The sequence below is a fragment of the Pomacea canaliculata genome, linkage group LG12 (assembly GCF_003073045.1).
Source record: "Pomacea canaliculata isolate SZHN2017 linkage group LG12, ASM307304v1, whole genome shotgun sequence".
In the NCBI taxonomy this organism is placed as follows: domain Eukaryota; kingdom Metazoa; phylum Mollusca; class Gastropoda; order Architaenioglossa; family Ampullariidae; genus Pomacea; species Pomacea canaliculata.
Genome location: NC_037601.1, coordinates 1,819,695 through 1,831,405, shown reverse-complemented (window position 1 = coordinate 1,831,405; position 11,711 = coordinate 1,819,695). Strand labels below are relative to the sequence as shown.

The 11,711-nt window shown below is 37.6% G+C and overlaps 2 protein-coding genes across 2 annotated transcripts; one reads left to right on the top strand and one right to left on the bottom strand.

The window, feature by feature from the left end:
* Positions 1-407: 407 nt before the first annotated feature.
* On the bottom strand, positions 408-4,817 carry LOC112577185 (mitochondrial calcium uniporter regulator 1-like). Its single transcript, XM_025260187.1, has 7 exons — positions 4,301-4,817; positions 3,503-3,610; positions 2,848-2,951; positions 2,579-2,680; positions 2,222-2,335; positions 1,576-1,690; positions 408-1,335 (listed from the first exon to the last, which is right to left on the bottom strand). The coding sequence occupies exons 1-7, from the start codon at positions 4,557-4,559 to the stop codon at positions 1,280-1,282; spliced, it is 858 nt and encodes a 285-aa protein (XP_025115972.1). The 5' UTR covers positions 4,560-4,817; the 3' UTR covers positions 408-1,279.
* A 541-nt stretch (positions 4,818-5,358) lies between these two features.
* Positions 5,359-10,661, top strand: LOC112577186 (inositol monophosphatase 1-like). Its single transcript, XM_025260189.1, has 9 exons — positions 5,359-5,503; positions 5,629-5,749; positions 6,131-6,264; positions 7,029-7,136; positions 7,469-7,514; positions 7,947-8,055; positions 8,350-8,455; positions 8,764-8,915; positions 9,171-10,661. Exons 2-9 carry the CDS (start codon positions 5,672-5,674, stop codon positions 9,275-9,277), a joined length of 840 nt encoding a protein of 279 aa, XP_025115974.1. The 5' UTR covers positions 5,359-5,503; positions 5,629-5,671; the 3' UTR covers positions 9,278-10,661.
* Positions 10,662-11,711: the final 1,050 nt, after the last annotated feature.

Sequence of the window (11,711 nt, the reverse complement as noted above, 5' to 3'; positions counted from 1 at the left end):
TAAAATTCAGTTGCCTTTGTGTTTGTGTTATTTCCGCTTATCTTTTTCTCCCTTATTTTTCTCTATTTTATGGAGAACACATTTACTTGTCGGTCCTAACGCTGACAGTATGTTCAGTTGCAAACCGTTTCACTTCAGCTTTCTAAACGCCAAAAAAGTAACACTTGATTGCTGCTACTTTTTTAAAATAAATGATATTGAAGACTTGTTTTCTACTTGAGGAAGATTTATGCCTGTATTTTTACTGGTTGTGGTGCCTTGAATTGAAATAGCAAATCCTTTGGTTTATGACATATAGTAGTATTTTGACACACATCTGCCATCAAACAAATAAAAATAATGTCACAAAATGACTAATGAGCCACTGACAACACATTTCTAGTGACAAATAAGAGGAAAAAACCTGCTTGTCTCATTTGATTTATTATCAAATAGAAAATAATGCATAAAGAACATAAATAATGAGGTCAAACATTTCCAAAAAAAAACAAAACCAAAAAGTTCATCAGAATTGCTTCCAAACAGTGATAAAACTAGTGACTATGTAACGCTGCACCTGTCTTTGGTCACATGGCAATATCTTAAATGTGATGTCTCAAACAGGGGCTTGCTTGGTACCCAGAATGTCCCCACCCCAAGTCCTCTAAGCCTACATGTTCAGTCATCACATTCTTTCAACATAAAATTTCTTTCTGGGAAAGAATGCAAACAGCATGAAAGGTTCTTCAAAAAAAAAAAAAAAAGCCTCTCATCATCATACAGACATGCACAAGACCTTGATGAGACTCTTTTAGTTGTAATATAAAGTGTGTTGGGAAAATGTTTGAGTACAACAGGGAAAGTAGTACAAGAAATATACAAAAACAAACCAACTGGGACACATCAACTACATCTATCTGCAATTAGGTTTGTTAACGTTCTAATATTCCAGCTGCATTTTGTTCATTATGATAAAAGCATAGCAGATTCCAAACTGACACACTGTCTCCCAAAGATACAAAAATGTTGAAAGCCAAAACTCAGCAAGCAATAGATATTTATGACATCTACAGCCAAAGGTGATCAGCAAACATACAGAGTCTCTAGGCCTGACATTTAGCTGGTGTGTTATGTGCAACATCATTGTTGCAGAACATCTTTGAAAATATGGTAACAGTGTGTGTTACCACTGGACCTGCCTGTTCAGCTGAAACAATTGCCTTTCCATAATCCTCCATAATCCTGAGTCAATTCTGGAGAAAAAGGTTGAGGCACAACTTGAAAGCAGCAGATGCTTAAATCAGGTCCAAAGACGAAGAAAGCCTAAGCAAATTGTTGCACATGTAAGCACGGTACCTGTTGAGATATAACAAAGTACCTGTAAGCACGGTACCTATTGAGATATAACAAAGTACCTGGTACAACAATTTATGAGCAGCAACATTTGACATTGTTAAGTGTATTTTTTTATGAAAAGGAGACTGATAATAATTCTACACAATATAAAGATAGGTTTCATAAGAATTCATAACTATTTTGCACGTTACAAAAATGCCCAGTACATTTATCCATATACACCCATACATTTCTCCTTACCACCAGCATATTTGAGGACGTCATTGCGGTACTGCTCAAAGACTGTTTTCAAATTGGCAATTTCTGTTTCAATTTTGTTGTGAAGCTGTTGCAATTTCTTCTCATTGGCAGCATGCTGTTCAACAAATAGCATATTCAGGAACAAAATATATTGTAATGCTCAGGTTAGGTATGTTGCACTATGTATAAATTAGTGAATGTTCTAGAGTTTAGCTGGCATCCCAGACACATTTGTATGCTATTGCAAGTACAAGACAGAAGACAAACCTGACATAAACTTATCCTGATTGCAATAGTTATTTTACCAAGCAAAACTTCTATAGGGAAAAGGGACAGCTCTGCTTTATCTAATGAAAATCACGTCAAAATGGGCAGCCCTACTAGTAGATTCATATTTCTCATTGCCTCTCTCACTCTCTACCAAATGACCAACAGATTCTTCAATGTCCTCCATATTTATTCAAGATTGTAACTGTTTGTTATTTTACAAAACTATTTAAAATGAAAATCTGAACTTTCAACACAAAGATTGAAAAGGTTACTGAATAATTATGAAAACAGATAATAAGTTTTAAAAGTTATGAAATAATATTGTTGTTTGAAAGTATCATGCATCAAGGTGAACATTCTGAAGATGGAAGCTTACAGCTTCAAGGGCTCGGCCTCTCTCAAGATTGATGTCCAAAGTGACATGGCCTTTTAACTTTGAGACTTCATCTTTCAATGAATTCTTCAAATTACTCACATCAATGGCCATTTTCTGTAGAAACACCAAAAGTACACATACACTTAACACTTTGACTACTTTTGGAAGCTGCTGCAACATATAATAAATTAAATGCTAAAATTGTAGAATTACATTAATAATTGACAACAAAATAAAGATGCCAAACAAAAAGCTGTTATTTTTAGTTACTTCTTTTAAGGATGGTGTACTAAGGATTCATGTCTAGATACAACCAGGCACACATGCTGAGAACACAAGCAAACATGATTTTTCTACCTCTGTCTCTGAACGAAGTTGTGAAAATTCACTTTTTTGAAGAAGCACCATATCCTTCTTGACGGACACAATTTCAGACATCAGCTGCTGAACCGTCACTTCCTGCAAGGAATACTTATGTAGATGCCACAAAAACATACTTTTTATGGACGACAAAACTATAGACCCCTGTTACACTTGCCATCCTGTTCACGTAAAATAGACACTAAAGAGAAATAATATACTAGAGCTAAAAACTGGCACTCAAGTAGAGCTTTGTGAATCCAAACCTGCTGAAACTTTGTCACCATATGCCGAGACTGATGATCAAGTGTGGTGTTGATTATATCAGTCAGTGTCTCTGCCATGCCCTCAGCCTGAATACGGCTGAAACCTTTGAATATTGTAAAACAAAAATCTTGTAAGAATACATTTGGTTTGAACTACTTGTGGGGAGGAAGGTAACTACTAAATAAACCACTCTGTTTTTATCTTAAATAAAACAAACCTTATGCTATGGGGAAAATAGTAATGATTAGAATAAAACTCATAAAAAGTGTAAAGGTAGTCTCACTGCCTTTCAATCATTGGGACAGAGATGTTACAAGAATGGAGTTTTCTTTGGGGCCAGAATTTTGTGAGGGTTGTGTTCATGCCTTCCTTATTTTCCTGACCCCCTGTGGAGTCAGGTGTCTACTTAAATAGCTGAATCAACCTGGGGATGTCTGCTGCACCATACAGGATATCAAATCACATCTTCAGGTTCAGGTATCAGTGTTCTAGCCACTCAGCTCTTTCCATTAATGTAATGATGAGAATAAAATTGAAATGGTGAAAAATAAGAAAACGGATTATTAATTATTTTCATATCACAGCAGCCTATTGTAGATGTGTTCATGATTGCTTTACTGAATATCTAGCAGGAACTGTGGTACAATTACTTACCTTTACTTTCCAAGGCTTTGACATAGCTCAGTGAATCAAAATAATACACCTGCTTAACTGTAGTTGGGTCAACTCTTCTTGCATCAACAGTGAGAGACTTTCCAATTTCTGTCAAACACAGGTCCTCTTTGTATAGTTTCAAAATCAAATGATATGGCGAAATCTATTAAAAGAGCTTTTAAATTACAGGTTAAAATAATGAACATTATAGAACAGCAAACAGTTATGACCGAGTTTTGAATGACCTCAATATTAATAATCGCCGACTTGTGAGAAGAGTAACAGTACCAATACATTTCCTGACTAGTTCCATCTATCTAAAGTATCAAGTACCATTCAATTCCTATTGAACAGAGAAGGGTAGAGCAGGGCAGACTAAACAGTGAGGAATGATGTTGAGCAAACTGACCGGATGGACGTGAGGATTAAAGTTGTGTGCCGTTAGTGAACTGCGCTTGATAAACCGGGTGATAGATCGAGGTATTTCAGTCTTTGTCCGGCAAGAACGTTTCATCACGTCGTGCGCCACTCGAGTAAAACGTGTGTGAATTTTTTAAATAACTTTAATTCTTCAGTGTAGCTGGATATAGACTATCAAAAAGTATAAAAAATATCTTTGGCGCTGAATCCACTGAAAGAGCCCACTTCTCTGATTCTAACACCAAGAAAATTGCCTACGGTGTTGGCCTTAGGTTCGTGTGCCCAACCATTCATGTTGTACATATACATGTATCTCGATACGTATTGTGACCGTTAAATTTACATAATTTAAAAATAAAAAAATAACCACAAAAATACCTGGATAAGGTGCTGGACTGGGGGATGACGATACAATGTCGTCTTTCGTCTCTCTCGTTTTCGTTATGAAATCCTGATGTAATTTTTCAGTTGGATCCAAGGGTTTTGAAACACCTGAATCTATTGGTTTAGTCAAAATGTTTTCTTCTTGAGTATCAGGTTTGATGTCACTTCGATGTGAGACTGAAAAGACTCTTGCAGAATGTCTGTTTAAATGAATTAACTTTCGACAGTGGCATACACAGCGACTGCTGGCCATGTTGATGACAGTTACCGCCCTTGAATTGATGGCGGTGACCCAAACCCTAAGTCGCTACCAGAAGTTTCGCCCTCATTCACTTGATACAAGTCACAGCTTTTCTTCTCCTTTGTCAGAACCTGTGATTAGGTCATCATCACGTCTGTTAGTGACGGGATGCTTCTTACCCACTGTCGCGTATAGCAACGAATCCGATCGCTCTCCAGTGCAAAACAAACGATACACACAAATATGAGACAATACAAATACACGTTTATAATTATATATATATAAAAATAATAATAAAAAAACCACCAAGAGAAACAAGGGAGGGAATAAAAAAACAATGGGTCGGGTACAGAAGGGGACACATATGTCTACCCAGTGCCACCCCCCATCACTCCGTCCGTACCCTGAAATATATCAACCCCCACCCCTTTTTATGTGCAAGAACTAACAGATAAATATATGTCACTCCGTTTACACAACGGTCTTCTAACTGATGAATGTCTCTCCGTGCAGCACCGGACTCCCCACAGATGAACTGTTACTCCGTTCACACAACGGATTTCTCCCAGCTCTTCCTCCTTTGTGACCGCTCCCCCCGCCCCTTTTTTTTTTCCAGTGCCAAACATAAAGAAAAAATTGTGTCAAATTAAAGGACGTGACGCAGCTTTAACCCCCTCCTTCCCTCCACAACTAATTAACAGCTCGGGCTAGAGATAGAGGATCGTGGTAAAATGTACCACGCATCTCCAGAAGAGGTAGAGAGAAGAACACGAGAAAATGCAGACAACGATTCGAAGCCCACCGTCGCGTGTTACAAGCTTTTCTAGTTACCGGAACTCGGTTGTCGGGTCACGTGACAGGTCTGCTAGACTCGGCCCGCCGAGAAAGCTCGACTACACATGAAATGCTAGATTTAAACTGCTTTTGGACGATTACAGCAGGACGTGACTTACAAGGTTACAAAATTTAGCATAATTTCTCGTTTCTGATATGATTATTTAATTCAAATATTTATTTAAACAATGATACGGAACTGAAAAGAGAGTGAATTTTCTAATATATTTCATCACGCTGTTGACAGTGTAAGCGAGAAGGCTTGGTTACCGACCCACCCTTGAGATATAATGCCTGTGGAAGTTTCGGAGGAAGAATTGAACGATTATTACGCAGTTGCCCTTGAAGTGGCAAAGAAAGCAGGAGAGGTAAACCATTTTATTTACGATGGTAGATATACCTGTTTAATTCTTGTGACATCTGTTTCTTAGGCGGTGACTATATGTTTGGTCTTATGCATGTGTAGCTCGTAGAGTTAAAAACATTTTTTAGCACATCAAAAACAACATTTTAATACAATCACGTTACGATACGTTGGTACTGACTTATTTTTAAGTCATGACAGTGAGGAGGATTCTTTATTTACTGACGTTATGGCGAAGTATTATTTTTTAGCGTGATCGACAGTACAAGCGAAATGATCGAAGGAGACAGTAATATGATGATCACAAAGATCGATGCCATTAGGTTTAGTCAAATGATCTGTAAGTAATCAGAGATGATAGCACAAGTTTACTGATGGCCCTCAGGTAATCCGAAATGCATTTTGGAAAGAGAAAACTGTGGATACCAAGTGCAGCGCTGCAGACCTTGTGACTGCAACAGACAAGGCTGTTGAGAAGCTTTGTTTTTCGCTCATTAAGGATAAATATCCAGACCACAGGTAATGCAAAGTACATGTGATTGTTGTTACATTTTAAACTTGTTACCTTTTTCGTTAGACTTGTATTGACTATTCCAATATTGATAGCAGACTTGCAATCCCTGTGTGTATTGCACGTGTTTATGCATTAATTCTTGTCCTTATGTACCTGTTTGGGGAGGCAACATGTCCTAGAAGTTATAGGACGTATGACTGAATAAAACGCTACTGGTTCAAAACCTGCTCATACCTGTGTCTAGAATACACTTCTTTCCTCTGCTTTGAGAAGTAGTACCTAATTTACCAGGATAGGTAAAGACAGTGAAGAGAGGCTCTGCCTTCCACAAAGCTCATACCCTAGTCATTATGGACCATGTTCACTGCCACTGCAGCCTCAGTACTATGGGATCTTTACCTTTTAATATACAAAATAGATTCTAATCTTTAATTTGAGAGCTTTGAGTTTTTGTAAATATATGAAGAAATTACTGACAACTGTGTGGTGTCATTACCACATACTTTGGTCATGCTATAGAGCAGAGGAAAAAAGTTTCCTTATTTTGCTTTTCACAATAAAAATTAAGACTTATGTTGCATTGTTAAATCTTGACAGTTCTATAAACAGACTGGGTTTTACTTTTAGGCATTGTGTCTGCATGAGAAATTTTTATGAAGCACATATTCTAATATTCTTCATTCTCAGCATGTTATTGTTCACTTTAGTTGAGGCTACATCTTAAAATAGCTCATCATAATTCTTGCCCTAACCATGTATTTTCATCTAGGCTTGTAGGTGAAGAGACTGTGTCTGAAGAAGACTGTAAGATAACCTTGACTGATCAGCCAATGTGGGTTATTGATCCAGTAGATGGCACCACCAACTTTGTTCATAGGTAATTCAATTTCATTGCATTTTATAGTAATAGGATTTATATTGTGCATTTCCCCACAAAGAGGCAAGCTCAATGCACCACAATCAAGCAGTCATACAAAAACATGCAAAATGTTCTGTACCATCTTTAAAAATTCTATAAATGTGGGTTAGAAGGGCATATAATGGGTGTTATGTGAAGCTTGCTCTATCACATTGTGAGTTTAAATGTAACATGAAGTGCTGGAATGACATGATTAAAAACAGTCAACTTAACAGGATTTCAGTCTACCATTTAAAGGTGATGCTTGGTGTGTTGACATTCCAAAACATAATTGTTTTTTGCATTTCCAGCATACCTGAGGTTTGTTTTTCTTTGGGTGTCCTCATCAACCAGCAGGTATTGAGACTCAAGGGGTGGCTATCTGCCCTTTTAAGGACAATACATTGCAAAGCATTAAATAACAGTACTAGTGCTACTTTAATGCGTGAACTCTCTTTACATTTCTGTCATTTATGCTTAGCTGTAATTATCTGTTCATTAACAGTTTTAACAATTCTACTATTTTTCTAAAATGTACTGAAGCATCACATAATTTTAAAAGATATATTTTGATATTTCAGAATCAGTTCATTTTCTGATTGTTCATTCACTAAGATCTCTCCTCTATACAAGTGGACAATGACCTCTGTTTTTCTAGAAGAGTAAGCATCAGCTGGCTGTAATTACTACAGGGCTAGAAATGTACTTGTTCACAAATCATACATATTTTTATAATATTTTTCTACCCAAACTTGCCCAGGATGAGATCGATTTGTATTCTCTGTACAGCCCATGATAGGCGTGGTGTACCTTCCAGTGACAGAACAGATGTACACATCACGCCGAGGACATGGTGCTTTTCTCAATGGGAAAAAACTCCAAGTCAGTAGACAGACAGGTCTGTCTACTGCAGTTTGTGCTATGCTGTGAATATTTTCCATCATGTATTGTGCTTCTGGTGACTTGCTGACAAGTGCACCATTGAACATTTAAATGTCCACATATTTAAACAGCAATATAGTAATTTGTCTTCAAAACTGTATCACAAATAAAGGTAAACAAAAAGCAGCTAACTCAGAAAGTCAGTCATTATTTTTTGCAATTTGATTTTTAACTTGTTACTGGTATGTTTACAAATTTATCTGTGTCAGAGCTCAGCATAGTTTTATTGTTAATATGTCTTCTTTTGTAGACCTGAAGAAAGCTGTTGTGATTTGTGAGGGTGGTAGCTCCCGTGATGAGAATGTCGTCAAAGTCAAAATGGAAAACATTCATAGGCTTGTTTCTGCCTCTCATGGGTGAGCTTTTAGCTCTCTTGGTTTACCAGCTCACTGACAGAAAGTAGACATCACCTCTGCAAAATCATGATACCCTCAGCCCTTTTTATTTGGTTCCTCTTTTCATTTTCTGTATTTGTAATATAAAAATAGATTTGTTTGGTGAGCCCGTGGTTAGATTATTAACTGATATTAATGCAAGAAAAACTGTGCAATTGCCAGGGATTATTCCAAATTGTTATCTTTGTAAGAAGATACGCAAAATTGTACACTGATACAATTGTGAAGGTTTCACCACATAAACTTCCCCATGGTATGGTCTTGTCCAGAATCAGGGCATATGGATCAGCAGCACACAATCTATGTCGAGTTGCTCAGGGTGCTGGAGATGCCTATGTCGAATATGGCATCCATATCTGGGACTTTGCTGCTGGCATGCTTATTGCGCAGGAAGCTGGGGCAGTTGTTGTCGATCCCGCAGGTATTTTACATAGCTGCAGTTTTGTTTAGAGACCTTTCCCCCTGTTTTTTTTTTCTTTGCTTGCTGCTGTCTGCATAGGTGTTTTCCAACAACCTGTGAGAGCGGAGCGCTTTTTCGTGTGTTGAATTCAGCGGAAGGAAACATGTTTACAAATGTGATTTTGATAAGATTTCCTATTAAGGGATGATTTGGGGTTGTATGTACTTAACCTGGTGTGAAAAATTTCAAGCACAATAAAAGTTTTGTGTATTGCAGGTTTACAAGTTGATCTCCTAAACAGACGCATTCTTGCAGCAGCATCTGCTCCTTTGGCTGCACAGATCTCATCTTTGCTTAGCCATCTAGACATGGGAAGAGACTGATAGTACCAAGACTGCATTTTTATTGCATGGATGGTAAAAATTGCATTGTGGGGAACACCCTTCAGTCAAATAGTTGCAAACTGCCCTTACATCTGCAGTAAAATCTGTTCTGTCAGCTGAAGTATGTTCCTACATATAGCAAGGAACCTGCAATGTGAGAACTCTTTTGGGTCAGCTACAAACTTTTCCTACATGATAGAAATCCCAGATTCCTTCCACCACAATCTGCAAGATGTTCCACTCCATACACTAGAAAAATCTGTAGTGTAATGCAAAAATAAGAACTACAAGATCTGACAGGTACAAAAATAGAAGAGTTGCAGAACTTTTTTGAATGCTTTTATATACAGTAATTCTTCATGCCATGTGCTTTATGATGCATAGAGTCTGATTCAGGAAAAATTATGCAAGACAGATATGTAACCCCCCCTCCCTCCCAAAAAAAAATCAAACCAAAATCTCTAATCCACACATGAGAGTTTTGCGAACTGAGACTGCAGTCAACAGCCTGTAAGCAAGACACAGCCAAGGTTCATTGCAATATGACAGATCCTGCTAACTATAACACTATTCAAGTGTTAAAGTGTTTCAGTTCATGAGCCTATAAAAAAAATGAAAAAAAATGGGTACTTTCTGGCTACACCAGCTGATGTAAACCAATCACATCTCACAAATTGAAAATTAATACCTTGGGTGCACAAAAATAATGCCAAACTGTCCACATGAGACAAGTAAAGAACTGAATTTTGTCATGCTGAAAATGTTTATTGTATTAAATTTTAGCAGATACTGGCTCAGAAGATCTCCCCATTACAGGTTTTTCAGTACTTAATAAATTAATAACTTTATGACTGCTTTCCTCAGTTTTATTATTAATCCACAGATCAGATTGCAGTGCAAAAATGATGATTCATATGGTATCTGTTGTATTTATAGCCTTTTATTATCATCCGTCAAATTCTGGGATCTCTATGATAAAATGGATCACATCATGTTTTACATTTTGTGTCGTGTATCATCAGAAGCAGTTACGATATATGGTATAAATGACAAAAGTTGCATGACACGAGTAATTTGTGTAATTGTCTGTTGCATGACATGAGTGAGGCATGTGTGTGTTTTCACCACCTTTGCTTACAAACATTTTTTCCCCTTAGACTTAAGAACTCCAGTCTTGTGCTTTTTTTTCAAAGCACGGAAGAATAAATCAGTTGTGTTCACAATGTTGAGGACAGTTCATCAGTGGCCAATTGTAACTTTGATGACAGCTATATCATGCAACAACTTGATGACAGCTCATCAGTGACCAATTTTAACATGGATTTAAGCTTAAATATTGGAAAAGACAACAGCAAGTAAAATTGCGCAGTTATACATTCTTCAATGCTTGTGTTGTGTCATTTCTTCCATACATACATGGGTTCTGGTGAATCAAGTACATACATTGTCACGGACAAGGGCTATTGCCCCTATGTTGTCACACTTGGTTGCATGGATGGAGTGAAATGACAGTTATGTAACAGTGAGTGAGCGAAGTGTTCACATGAGTCCCGGATATTCTTAGTGAATAAAGTTGGCATTCCCAAATAAGACGTCTAAGGATCAAGTGAGACGCAAAGCAGACTTGCTGTGTGAGGAAATGAGCGTAATTTCCTGACGAGTCGAGGGATTATTGAACATGTTATTCTTTTTATCACCACTAGTGTACGATGGTAACCGCAGGTGAAAGAGGGGCATAAAGTTTGAGTAGAAATGTGAGAATGTAAATAATGTATTTTTGCGTAAGAAAGTTTATGTGCCTTTAAATAGAGTACTCATTTAGTCATGAGAATTGCAAGAATTATGCGGGGGGGGGGGGGGAATGGGGGCACACACACACACATGTACCCTGCCTACAGAACATCACTTCCAAGGGAACCCACATGTTTACACCCTAGTGGTGGACGTAGCCGCATCTACAGAAGAATCTGAGGTTTTAATGTATACATGGAACCCAGTAGAGTTTCAAGAGGTTACCTGTGGCTTTTGGAATCTTTGTCTCGAGGGACTATATGATCATGATACTTCACCACTTGGCGCAACGGGGAGCTAGACTGTCACTCTGTCAGCTACCTTACGTCGATTCGTCCAGTCGACACGGTCATGCAAGGGTGACCACAGAACACCTACTGAGGAAACTATATATACTCGTGGAATGCCTCTGAGATTTGGAATTCATAAGCGTTTTGTGCGATATTCACCAATTAGGGTTGGCGACTGTGTGATTACAAGTTTACAACGATTCTTAAGGATCGTATCTCAAAAAATGAGTAACGTATACAATGATTGCTAGAACGGTTTGAAAACAGATAATTGAACTGTAACATAAGAACTGGAACCTTACTGCAAAACAGTATGAGAGGGTGGAAAGAGTGTAAAATCTTTGTACTTTAAT